The sequence below is a fragment of the Cicer arietinum genome, chromosome 1 (genome assembly GCF_000331145.2).
Source record: "Cicer arietinum cultivar CDC Frontier isolate Library 1 chromosome 1, Cicar.CDCFrontier_v2.0, whole genome shotgun sequence".
Taxonomy (NCBI): Eukaryota; Viridiplantae; Streptophyta; class Magnoliopsida; order Fabales; family Fabaceae; genus Cicer; species Cicer arietinum.
In genome coordinates, this window is record NC_021160.2 from 14,058,778 (window position 1) to 14,072,571 (window position 13,794).

Consider the following 13,794-nt stretch of genomic DNA (forward strand, 5'->3'; position numbering starts at 1 on the left):
TTATGAATTATATTATATATATATATATATATATATATATATATATATATTACTTTTGTTATTTCAACAAAAATTGAAATAATTATTTTTTTACAAAAAACTAACCTTTTAAAAATTGACATTTCGAACTTGAATTTCCTAAAATTTTATCGTAATTTAAATTTTCTATTTATCTATTTTTATGAATTATATTAGTTATATATATATATATATATATTACTTTTGTTATTTCAATAAAAATTAAAATATTTTTTTAACGAAAAAATTATTTTATAAATGCCCATTTGGATTTACTAAATTTTTTTCATAATTTAAATTTCTATTTATTTATTTTTTATGTATTTTTATGAATTATAATAATTAATTTATATATATAATTTTACGAAAAATTTAAAAAAAAAAACAGTTGGAGGTCGCCATTCCAAATGGCGACTTGTGAGGGGAAAAAAGTTTGAAAAAAAGGTGGACATTTTGGAAAATATTGTTTTGAAAAGGGAGTATATTGGTATATAAAATTTAGAAAGAGGACATTCCAAAAAAATTACCAACTAAGAACCCTTTTAAGTCTAAAACATTTTTATATTTGTATCTTTAAAAAATATCCTTGAAACACTTTAAGCATTCTCCTTTATTACATTAACCTTTTTAAACATCGATTAATTCTTATTATTATAAATTTACAGTGAGCGATATTAAGTTTGGAATAAGTGGATAACATATATGATATTAATTAAAGAGAATAAAATATAGTTTTGGTCTGGGTGAATCTCATTATTTTTATTATAAAGAGTAAGAGTCCGCTTTTCACCATTAATAAGTGAGCATAATTTTATCAATAGTTTTATGAGCTCATACACCATATGTATATATACAAACTAGAAGAAAATGAAATATATTCTTTCTTGTAGTCTTTAATTTCTCACTTTCTCTTCTTTGAGAACATGAACCTTTATCTAACATAAGTTCTATATATCAATGGCTTGGCAAAGATGCTTCAAAAGAATGGTTATCTTCATCCTTTCTTCGTCTCCGGTCGAGGAAAGCCGGTCTCATTGGTGTTGTAACCATTTCAATTTTGAATGTCAACAATGCCACAATCTCTGACATGGGTGGTCTCAAATGTGCATGAGGTTGAAGGCATAAGAGAGCCACATGGGTTGTTTGCATAACATCCTTTTCTACAAATCCATCTTCTCTAAGCTTTGGATCAACAAGATCCAATAAACTTGATTTCTCGTATAGTTTCCATGCCTATATAATCATGAATATTCATTTCAAGAATTAATGTTTAAATATATTATAAAAAATAATAATTGGATGTGTAGTATAAAGTGGACAAGTTTTTCATTAGACAAGGTTAGTTTGTAGCTAGTCTCTCTTCGACCGGTGTTTAAAAAATCATTCAAAACTCTAATAATTAGTTAGGGATGATCTTAGGTTGGAGCTCCAAACTTTGATTAATTGATTAATGTTGCTCATACATCTTAAATCAAAACTCACACTTCAAAATATAGAAAATTGCAATTTACATTATTTTTAAGTTCAATTATTCTATCAAGTGAATAATCAACAATTTTAAGAGTTGAATTATCGTCTTACATAATTGTCTTGTTTTTTGGATAGTTTGCTTAAGTCTAAAAGATTCTTTATATGCATTTAATTAAAAGATGTTGAATAATTAAATATTTGTTAACGAGTATTATAAAAAATTAGATATGTAACTACATGAGATGTGACCGGTTAAATAATTGTTTGGCTATTTATATAGAAATATTTTTATTGACATTGAAAATGAAAAAATCATTCTAAGGTTTCAAAATATGAAAAATCACAAAAAACTATTATGATGAAGTATAATTATACTTTATAAAAATAAAATTTTATATATGTTTAATACTCTAAATTTTTATATATGTCAACTCCACTATTCAAAATTTATAGATTCATTCATCTCTATAAATAGCGTATTTATATATATATATATATATATATATATATATGTGTGAAAAAAACCATAAACTTATACTTTTAGAGGATGGTGTTAATTAGTTACCAACAAATTTCAAATATTGATCTAGTATAAACCACTTAGAGGAGACCATAAAAGTAAGAAAATAAGAACTTACATATTCAGGCAGGTATTGCATATCTGATGGTAAAGTATGATCTGTGTTTTTCTTACTAGAAATAATTTCAAGAAGGAGAACTCCAAAACTATATATATCAGTTTTTTCTGACAATTCTCCTCTAATAGCATATTCAGGAGCTGTATAGCCTCTAACAAAAATGAAAAAACAAAAGCGTCATCGTCAACAAAAAATTTGTGAATTGACAAAGAATTTGACAAAATTACGAAGACATTGTAATTTTGTAGAAACTACAAAATATAGTTTTTGTCAAATTGCAGTGATTCACCATAATTTTATTAATCTCATCGTCAATCCAAACATATACTAAATTGTTTGGAAATTGAATTCATGTAGTATAAAAAAAATCATTAATATTTAATTAATAGTATGCAATTTTTTGTATAGATATAAGACATATAGTATGCAATTTTTTGTATGGATATAAGACATATAGTATGCAATTTTTTGTATAGATATAAGACATACAATGTTCCTGCAAATTGTGTGCTAAGATGATAAGCTTGATCTCCAGGGAAAAACCTGGCTAGCCCAAAGTCTCCAATCCTTGGTAAAAACTTGTCATCAAGAAGAATGTTGCTTGCTTTGATATCTCCATGAACAATTCTTAAGTGTGAATCTTCATGAAGGTATTGTAGCCCCCTTGCTACTCCAAGTATAATTTGGAACCTAGTTCTCCAATTTATAAATTGATCACTGTTTCCTACATTAAATAGGTAAATAATGGATCTTCTTTTCTAAACAACAAAAATTATTATCATATTATTTATATTTTAATAGGTTGATTAATTTGATATAAGAAACTCTTTACATGACTTATTTAACTCATTTGTCTAATTAAATAGATTTTTAAAAAAGTTTTAACTTAGTCTATCTAAACAAAGTATAACTTAAGCCTACGTAAGATAGATTATTAATTTTATGTTAAGTTGTCAAATTTATTTTCACCTTATCATAATTTTAAATTGCGACTCATAATTGTAACTACAGCTGCATTATGTATATTTTTGAAATTTTTGTATCGACATTACAACTGCAATTTCAACTGAATCGATGAACCACGTCTTCTAATATTTAATGAATCAAAGAAAAATTATATAAAAGGGATACCATATATGAAGAGGTCCAAACTTTTGTTCTTTATATATTCATAAACTAGTATCCTTTGAGGTCCATCTATGCAACATCCAAGAAGACGAACCAAATTTTTGTGTTGGACACTAGTGATCAATTTCACCTCTGCCAAAAATTCTTTTTCACCTTGATGGGATTTGTTAAGAGACAATGTCTTAACAACAATCATCCTTCCATCTTCCAACTTTCCCTATCAAAACATGAATAGATATTGTAGTTTAGAATTCCATTCTACGGTCTCAAGTATATCCACTACTAGAAAATTAAATAAAAATTAAATTAAATAGTGATATTTTATAATGGAGAATATAAAATTCATTCTATCACTAACTTTAAAAACGAAGAAATTCGAGAGAAGTTTCTTCTTCGTAAAATTTATATACTATATTTTTAAAGAAAAATATTACTTATTCAATTAATCACTTAAATATCACATCATTTATAAATACTCTATTCATCTCTAATTATAAACTTCTATTATTATTTTTTACATATATTAAAAAAAATAGTCAGTGAATTTAATATAATAATCTCTAAACATGAATTAATGTTTTTAATTTGACTTTTTATTTTTTTAAATAAATTAGTACTTATGTTTAGAAAAAAATAATAAATGATCCTAATAACTTGAAAGGGTACTGTGCTTATATTTAATAATGATAAAAAAAATTCTCAAAAGATATATGTTTATAATTAAGGACTACTAGTACAAACAAATTATTTATGAAACAATATAGTTTGTTGGATCCAATAAACATACCTGATAAACAGGCCCAAATCCACCAGTTCCAAGAAGATTAGCATGAAAAAAGTTATTGGTTGCTTTCTTCAATATGTGGTAATTAAAGTAGCTAGTGGACCGAAGGCTAGCACTAAACAACTCCATGGACCCTATATATTATGCACTTTGTACAACTTAGCATGTCTTATACCAATTAATAAATTAAACATACATACAATTCAGCACTATACTATATCAAATGTCAATTTATCACCTGATGGCTGTTGTTGTGTGGATGAAAATACCACTTTCATCGCCTCTACAGGTTCACCTATTTCCCCAAAACACCAAACATAAATAAAAGTGTCATATATATTTTTTTTAACCGTCAAATTAGTAATTTATTTTGTTACGTTATTTTTTTTTTTTTTTGTAATTCGGAATTGAACTCAAATCTTTAATTTCTTTAACGGTTAGTTCAACGAAACGAATATATGATGTTTTTCTCAAACTTATACCTTCAGTTGTCACTTTCTTTTCCAATAATTTCGAGGATCTTTTGGCACGCTTCCAAAATACAATCCAAAGAATCACTAATATTGTAATCACTACTATTCCTCCAAGGATAAAAAATATTGTTTCATGTTTGTGCTCATTAGAGGTTTCCCCTGCAGTTCATAAAATGTCAATATATTTTTGGGATAAATCGATGTAACCTCAACAAAAACTACTACTTGTATGACGTCATCATGTTAGTCACAAAATTTCAATTTTATTAACTAAAGACTTTTTGATTGATTAATTACACTAACTCAAATCATGTGGAAATATAAAATTGACTATAATAACTTTAGTAAAGATTAAAATGACCAAAAATCTTAATTGCGAGACAACAACTATTAAAATTTAAATCCGTACGTTTGTGTAGTTTAATTTCCTTTATTGCCTTGAACTTATATGCACAAATTTATTATCTAAATATACAAAAAATTTCCTCTAAATAATTGAGCCTCATCAAACAAATAAAAGGAACTATGATCATGTATATATATTCCACTTATGAATTTGCAATAATTACAAATAAAAACAAACAGTATGAAGTAAAATCAGAGTGATAAGTGTGTATATAAATCCAGAACCTTGAAGCACTCGGCGAGGCATAATTGGGGAGGAAAGCAAGCTAAGCTTTGTGGAAACAGCATGCAACTAGTTTAATTTGTAGATAGATTTTGTTTCTTAATTTGGGAACTATATATTTATAATTTCTATGTTAATAGGTAGAAAAAAAGAGGAGAATTATTCTAAGGTTGTCCCATAGAATTGATCGAAACAATGTTATAATGTCGGCCAATACAGTTGGATATTATATACGGTCGAATACAAAATATCCAAACATTAGGATTACAATTTTGTTGCTTATTATTTATTATTTTATTATAAAAGAATCTTGTCCTTCGGAAAATCGCCGCATATATGATGAAGCTTGTGTAGTCTTCGTTTATTGTTATGTTATATATACTTTCCGTGTTCTTTATTAACAAAATTGAGGTAAGGTTGCATTCTTCGTATTTTCTTTTCTTTTTTGTGACACCCCTCGTTTATTTCATTACTATTCACAATATTGTCACATTTACCAAAATAAGTTGTCACAATTTTGGCTAGAGATGTAATTTCTCTAGAAACTATCTTGTAAGGAGTTAAGAGGTGTTCTTGTTCTTGAAGGTAGGGTTCATATTACTTTAGAGGTTTGTTAGAATTTAGTTCAAGAGCATTTAAGAAAAAGGAATTGATGCGGATGTTGTAACAATTATTGATGGATCTCGAAATATTTGAAATTAAAATAAAGGAAACAACTCTGATTCTTTGAATGAAGACCGAACATACTCTACATGCGAGGGCAAAGTATATAAGAACCAGAATAAATCGATGTATAATTTTCTCTTTCCTTTAACTAATTTAATTTCTATAATGTTGTTCTTTATCAATTTTGTTTAATTCGAAGTTTGGTGGCAAATTTAATGTTTTCTGTTTTGATTGATAGAAATATTAAGAACTTAGAAATTTTTGTTTTTTATCAATATTTTGTTTACAATTGTTGAGATAAAAATATATTTTGAAATATTCTCAGCATTAATGATTTGATTCATTATTAAGTGTTTAGAACTCTTCACAAGTATGTTTGAAAATCAAGTGTTTTCAAAATGTTCAATCAAACACTCTTTTTGTTGTTGTGAATTTACCAATGTTCATTTGTGTTAATTGATAGTAATATCATTAATCTTTTAAAAACCAATTTTCAATATATTATTGTAGTGTATCAGGTTTTCAAACTATTTTCTATTGCATGATTGATAAAGTCTAAAAAAAATGAACTTTATTTAACCCTCCGTCTAGAGTTCATTGAGTTAGTCATTTCTTGACTAACAAAGAATAATTTAGTAAAATCACAATTCTCCTTTTTCATTTATTATTTTTTTTAATATAAGTGAAACAGTCAAATGCGATAATTATTATAGTATCAGAAAGTATTTTAGAAAAATAGTATAAAGTAAACAATACTCCGATGAAAAATATTATTAACTCTAATTAGTGTTAGGTTAATTGAAAGCACAATCTCTTCAAAACTACAGTAGAAATAAAAAATTTGATATTTATTTTCATTTGTCTTGTAATTCTGGAGTTTGTCTTGAAATAAGATTGAATTAGTGGAAGTGTGTCTCAAATAAGTAACAAACTTGGAGTTTGTTATTATTATAACTGAATTAGTTATGACAAATGTGGTTATAGTTAGTTAAACAATGTGCCTTTAAATACTGTAGCTGAAAATGCATTGGGTATCTTCTTAAAAAATCATTGTATGGCCTAAAGCAAAGTCCTAGACAATGATACATGAAGTTTGATGATTTCATGATAAGAGTTGGTTTCCAAATATGTAGTTTTGACAGCTGCGTTTACATTCTGAAAGAGGAAATTCAAGAATGTTCTCTAGCTTAAGAACATTCTCCAGTTTTTCATAAAAGTCAAGAATGTTCTCCAACTTACCTATTACTCTATGAGTTTGAGATGAAAGAACTTGGAGAGGCTAAGAGGATCTTAGGAATGAACATAAAAAGAAACAGAATGAAGGGGGAACTATTTCTTTCTCAAGCTGCCTACTTGAAGAAAGTTGTCACTAAATATAGAATGCATGAGGCAAGACAAGTTACTACTCCTGTGGGACAAAATTACAAATTGTCTATGCAAGACTCACCTAAGACTGATGAGGAAAGACAAAGAATGAGTACCATTCCTTATGCTAGTGGAGTTGGCAGCATAATGTATGGAATGATATGTAGCAGCCAGATTTGGCTTATGTTGTGGATGTTGTCAGCAGATTTATGACAAATCCAGGAGCACTGCATTGATCAGCACTTAAGTGGATTATGAGGTACTTAAATGGCTCACTGACATCAGGTTTAAATCTAAAAAAGACTCATCATAACAAGGAACCAATCAAAGGATGTGTGGACTCGGATTATGTTGGAAACATGGACACTAAAAAATCAATTTATGGTTATGTTTTCACTCTATATGGGAGTGTTGTAAGTTGGAGAGCAATTACACGGTCGGTGGTAGCACTTTCTACAACTCAATCTGAATTCATTGCACTTACTAAAGGTATTAAATAAACTTTATGGATGAAAGGACTTATTGGTGAACTAGGAATAAATTAGAATTGTGTTTCAATTTATTGTGATAGTCAAAGTGTTATACACTTATTCAAGCATCAAGTGTATCATAATAAGTCTAAACATATTGATGTTAAATATCACTTCATAAGAGATGTGGTCGATTCAAAGCAAGTTTCAATTGAGAAGATAGCAATTGAGGACAACCCTGCTGATGCATTCACCAAATCACTTTCAGAATCTAAGTTCAAGCATTGCTTGGACATAGTTGGCTTCGACAAAGAGTAAAGATGAAGCAATGGCAACAAGGACAATGATTGAATTATTCTGATATTGAGTCAAGGTGGGGAATTATGGAAGTGTGTCTCAAATCAGTAACAAACTTGGAGTTAGTTATTATTATAACTGAATTAGTTATGACAAAGGTAGTTATAGTTAGTTAAGCAATGTGCCTTTAAATACTATTGCTGAAAATTCATTGGTATCTTCTTGTAATATGTTGAAGAGTGTTGATGGATGTCATAGCTGGAAAACTGAGAGTTAGTTAGAGAGGCATAAGCAATTCATGATTCATAGGAAATCAGAGAAGAAAGATTAAAGGGAGAAAAGAAAGATTGAGAGAAAAGCTAGTATTGTTGGTTCATAAACAATGATAGATACTAGGAGAACAATCTTGAGAAGACTTTAATCTTGTAAAGTTCAATCATTAATAATGGATTAATCTTGCTTGCTTGCCTGTGACGTATGTCTCATCAATTGAGGCCGAACACGTAATTCTGGATGTTATTCTTCTCCTATTTTTCTTTAATTCTCGTTTGAATTTGATAGAGAAAACTGGTTTTTTCAAAACTGCAGAAAACATATAACGATAATCAATCTCGGTTTTCTGTTTTATTGAACATTCTCCGTTTTTCATTTTTTTATCTACAATAATTTGTCTTATATTTTGTTGGTTAATTATTGTTGCAGATCCCAATATTGTTTTAACAATTGGCGTCGTCTGTGGGAAAGGGAGCAATGTTGGTTGGAACCACAAAATTCGACATTAAGAAGTTCAATTGATCAAATGACTTTGGTCTGTGGAAGATAAAGATGCATGTTGTTCTGGTACAACAAGGCTTGGCGAACGCATTGAAGGGTGAATCGGCTCTTCCTGCAACACTGATTGCACGAGAAAAGGAAGAAATGATTGAAAACGCAAAGAGCATAATCATCTTGTGCCTTGGTGACAAAGCTTTAAGGGAGGTTGCAAGGGAATCAACAACAACTGCCTTATGACTTAAACTTGAATCTCTCTACGTGACTAAATCAGTTTCAAATAGGCTATTCTTGAAACAACAATTGTTCTCCTTTAAAATGGATGAAGAGAAACCTGTCACGGTTCAACTTGCTGATTTTAACAAGATCCTTGATGATTTGGAGAATTTAGAAGTTAAGCTAGATGATGAAGACAAAGCTCTGATCTGGCTTAGAGCTCTGCCAAGTTCATATGAACATTTCAAGGATGCTATAATATTTAGAAGAGAACAAATAATTACTCTTGAAGTGCATGCCTCCATTCGGACAAAGGGAAAGCTATAAAAGAGTTGAGTTCAAGAATGATAATCATGCTGAAAGTCTGAATGTAACCAGAGGGAGAACAAACAAGAAAGGATCAAATGGAAATAAACAAAGGTTCAATTCAAAGTCAAAATCTGAAGGGAAGTATAGATGTTTTCATTGTCACAAGAAGGGACATTTCAAGAAAGATTACCCTGAAAGAAATGAATCAAGAAACTCTCAAGATTCAAGAAATGCTGCTCTTGTTGATGCTGGTTATGAATCTGCAGAGGCGTTGATGATTTCAAATTCTAAAGGTGAAAAGAACTGGGTATTAGACTCAGGTTGTACTTTCCATATGTGTCCAAGAAAGGATTATTTTGAATCAATAGATCTTCGTGATGGTGGAGTCGTTCTTCTTGGCAACAATAAAACATGTAAAGTCCAAGGCAAAGGAACAATCAGATTCAGAATGTTCAATGGCAAAGAGTTACTGCTCAATGATGTAAGGTACATACCTAAATTAAAAAGAAATTTATTTTCTGTTGGTATGTTTGACATTTTAGGATATTCCACAAACATAAAGAATGGTATCATGACTATTATTAATAAAGATGATATCATTGTTAAAGGCATTAAAAGAAACGACTTGTATATTTTAGAAGGTTCTACTATAATTGCACAAGCTTCAGTTGCTAGCTCTAATTTGCATTCATCTTCTAGAATATAGCATATGAGGTTAGGGCATGTAAGTGAAAGAGGCTTAATTGAGTTATCAAAACATAATTTGCTTAATGGTGACAAAATTGAAAAATCAGAATTTTGTGATCATTGTATTCTAGGAAAATATAAGAGGGGCAGTTTTGGTGCTGACCAACACAACACTTCTAGACCTTTTGAATATGCTCATTCTGATTCGTGGGGTCCATCAATGAAAAAAACTCATGCTGGTTGTTCTTACTTCTTAACCATAATTGATGATTATTCTAGGAAAGTATGGATCTATGTCATTAAAAATAAAAGTGTCACTTTTATGAAATTTAAAGAATGACATATGCAAATTGGAACTCAAAAGGAAACTAAGCTGAAATGTTTAAGAACTGACAATGGCCTGGAGTATCTTTCAGAGCAGTTTAATAAGTATTGCAGGGACTTAGGTATTCAAAGACATAGAACAGTTGCAGGCACTCCTCAATAAAATGGCATTGCTGAAAGGATGAACATAATAATCTTGAAAATAGTCAGTTGTATAATCTTGAGTGCAGGACTGCCTTAAACATTATGGGGAGAAGCTGCAGTTACAACAGTGTATTTGATAAATAGATGCCCTTCACCAGCTATTGGATTTAAGACACCAATTGAGATATGGAATGGTAAACCAGCAGCCTACTCAAATCTGAAGGTATTTGGTTCCTTAGCATTTGCTCACACAAAGCAAGATAAGTTGGATCCTAGAGCAATAAATGTGTTTTCATTGGTTATCCTAAAGGAATAAAAGGTTACAAGATGTGGAGAATTGACCAAGGTGTGCCCAAGTGCATCATATCAAGAGATGTAGTGTTTGATGAAACAAGAATGCTCATGATTGGCAAAGAACATTCTCCGCTTCAGAAATGAAGAACATTGCAGAAACGCAGAACATTATCCGTTTCAGAACTGCAGAAATGAAGAACATTGCAGAAACGTAGAATATTCTCTGTTTTAGTTATACAGAAATGAAGAACATTGCAGAAATGCAGAATGTTCTCCATTTAACAATGCTTCAAACAACAATGATGAGAGTGTTCATATTGAGGTTGAGCCGCCTGAAGATCAAGAGATTAATCATGAAAACATAATTGATACATCACTTGATGATAATGCTGCAACAGAAACAGATTTGGCCAATTACAACTTGGTAAGGGATAGAGAAAGAAGGGTTATCAAGCCTCCAATCAGATATGGTGAAGCAGATTTAATTTGTTATGCTTTAAGTGTTGTTGAAGATCTTCAAAGAGATGAACCAATCAACTACAGGGAAGCTATTAATAGTGAAGACAAAGAAGCTTGGATGACAACTATGAATGAATAGATGCAATCATCAGAAAAGAATCAAACCTGGATTTTGATTGACATTCCTAAGAGTCAAAGGGTAATTGGATCAAAATGGGTGTTCAAGAGAAAGGAATGCATTCAAGGTAAAGAGAAGATAAGGTCCAAAGCAACATTAGTAGCAAAAGGATTTTCTCAACTTGAAGGAATTGATTTCAATGAAGTATTTGCACCTGTTGTAAAATATTGTTCAATCAGAATTCTGCTTTCAATTGTAGCTCAACAAGACTTGGAATTAGAGCAATTGGATGTCAAAACATCAATTCTACATGGTGATCTGGAAGAAACCATTTATATGCAGCAACCTGAAGGATTTGCTAAAGGCGGAAACAAAGTTTGTCTTCTTAAAAAATCATTGTATGGCCTAAAGCAAAGTCCTAGACAATGGTACATGAAGTTTGACGATTTCATGATAAGAGTTGGTTTCCAAATATGTAGTTTTGGTAGCTGCGTTTACATTCTGAAAAAGGAAATTCAAGAAAGTTCTCTAGCTCAAGAACATTCTCCAGTTTTTCATAAAAGTCAATAATGTTCTCCAACTTACCTATTACTCTATGAGTTTGAGATGAAAGAACTTGGAGAGGCCAAGAGGATCTTAGGAATGAATATAAAAAGAAACAGAATGAAGGGGGAACTACTTCTTTCTCAAGCTGCCTACTTGAAGAAAGTTGTCACTAAATATAGAATGCATGAGGCAAGACAAATTACTACTCCTGTGGGACAAAATTACAAATTGTCTATGCAAGACTCACCTAAGACTAATGAGGAAAGACAAAGAATGTGTACCATTCCTTATGCTAGTAGAGTTGGCAGCATAATGTATGGAATGATATGTAGCAACCAGATTTGGCTTATGCTTTGGATGTTGTCAGTAGATTTATGACAAATCCAGGAGCACTGCATTGGTCAGCACTTAAGTGGATTATGAGGTACTTAAATGGCTCACTAACAACAGGTTTAAAATTCAAAAAGACTCATCATAACAAGGAACCAATCAAAGGATATGTGGACTCGGATTATGTTGGAAACATGGACACTAAAAAATCAATTTATGGTTATGTTTTCACTCTATATGGGATTGTTGTAAGTTGGGGAGCAATTACACAGTCGGTGGTAGCACTTTCTACAACTCAATATGAATTCATTGCGCTTACTAAAGGTGTTAAAGAAGCTTTATGGATGAAAGGACTTATTGGTGAACTAGGAATAAATTAGAATTGTGTTTCAATTTATTGTGATAGTCAAAGTGTTATACACTTATCCAAGCATCAAATGTTTCATAATAAGTCTAAACATATTGATGTTAAGTATCACTTCATAAGAGATGTGATCGATTCAAAGCAAGTTCCAATTGAGAAGATAGCAATTGAGGACAACCCAACTGATGCATTCACCAAATCACTTTCACAAGCTAAGTTCAAGCATTGCTTAGACATAGTTGGCTTCGACAAAGAGTAAAGATGAAGCAATGGCAGCAAGGACAATGATTGAATTATTCTGATATTGAGTCAAGGTGGAGAATTATGGAAGTGTGTCTTAAATCAGTAACAAACTTGGAGTTAGTTATTATTATAACTGAATTAGTTATGGCAAAGGTAGTTATAGTTAGTTAAGCAATGTGCCTTTAAATACTATTGCTGAAAATGCATTGGTATCTTCTTGTAATATGTTGAAGAGTGTTGATGGATGTCATAGCTGGAAAACTGAGAGTTAGTTAGAGAGGCATAAGCAATTCATGATTCATAGGAAATCAGAGAAGAAAGATTAAATGGAGAAAATAAAGATTGAGAGAAAAGCTAGTATTGCTGGTTCATAAACAGTGATAGATACTAAGAGATCAATTTTGAGAAGGCTTTAGTCTTATAAAGTTCAATCATTAATAGTGGACTAATCTTGCTTGCTTGCTTGCCCGTGACGTAGGTCTCATCAATTGAGACCGAACACGTAATTCTGGGTGTTATTCTTCTCCTATTTTTCTTTAATTCTCGTTTGCATTTGATAGAGAAAACTGGTTTTTTCAAAACTGCATAAAACGGAGAACTATAATAAATCTCAGTTTTCTGGTTTTTCTGTTTTTTTTGAACTTTCTCTGTTTTTTCGTTTTTTTTTCTCTGGAATTGTTTGTCTTCTATTTTGTTGGTTAATTATTGTTGCGGATCCCAATATTATTTTAACATAATCTTATTAGCTAAATTTGCTAGCTTATTGGAATAATTAAGTCCCAATTTTGATTTCTCGAGCCCAATTTGGATGTATAGTTTTTTTCTTCACGTATTAACTTTTCGGATTTCAATGTATTAATAAAGGTTGATAGTAGAGTTGTTTTTGAGATTTTCAATGTCCTTTGTGAATTATAAATTTATTGTTCAATTTTTTTTGTAAATCATGTATATTTATCGATTTTCAAATACAAACAACCTTTATTATAAAATATGGATAAGAAAAAACTAGTCATTAACTATTTTAATGCACCCTTAAATCAAATAAAATTGTG

The 13,794-nt window shown here is 30.2% G+C and overlaps 1 protein-coding gene across 1 annotated transcript; it reads right to left on the minus strand.

Annotated features, from left to right (window-relative positions):
• Window positions 1–764: 764 nt before the first annotated feature.
• On the minus strand, window positions 765–5,371 carry LOC101498319 (cysteine-rich receptor-like protein kinase 44). The gene is made up of 8 exons (XM_004487974.4): window positions 5,142–5,371; window positions 4,521–4,670; window positions 4,277–4,333; window positions 4,042–4,172; window positions 3,258–3,471; window positions 2,616–2,850; window positions 2,127–2,277; window positions 765–1,251 (listed from the first exon to the last, which is right to left on the minus strand). Exons 1-8 carry the CDS (start codon window positions 5,161–5,163, stop codon window positions 973–975), a joined length of 1,239 nt encoding a protein of 412 aa, XP_004488031.2. The 5' UTR covers window positions 5,164–5,371; the 3' UTR covers window positions 765–972.
• Window positions 5,372–13,794: the final 8,423 nt, after the last annotated feature.

Coding starts and splice junctions, on each gene's coding strand:
- LOC101498319 (XM_004487974.4), bottom strand. CDS start 5,163: ATGCCTCGCCGAGTGCTTCAAG. Junction 4,334..4,520: donor AAAGAAAGTGACAACTGAAG/GTATAAGTTTGA, acceptor TTGGGGAAATAG/GTGAACCTGTAGAGGCGATG. Junction 1,252..2,126: donor TGCAATACCTGCCTGAATAT/GTAAGTTCTTAT, acceptor ATGATTATATAG/GCATGGAAACTATACGAGAA.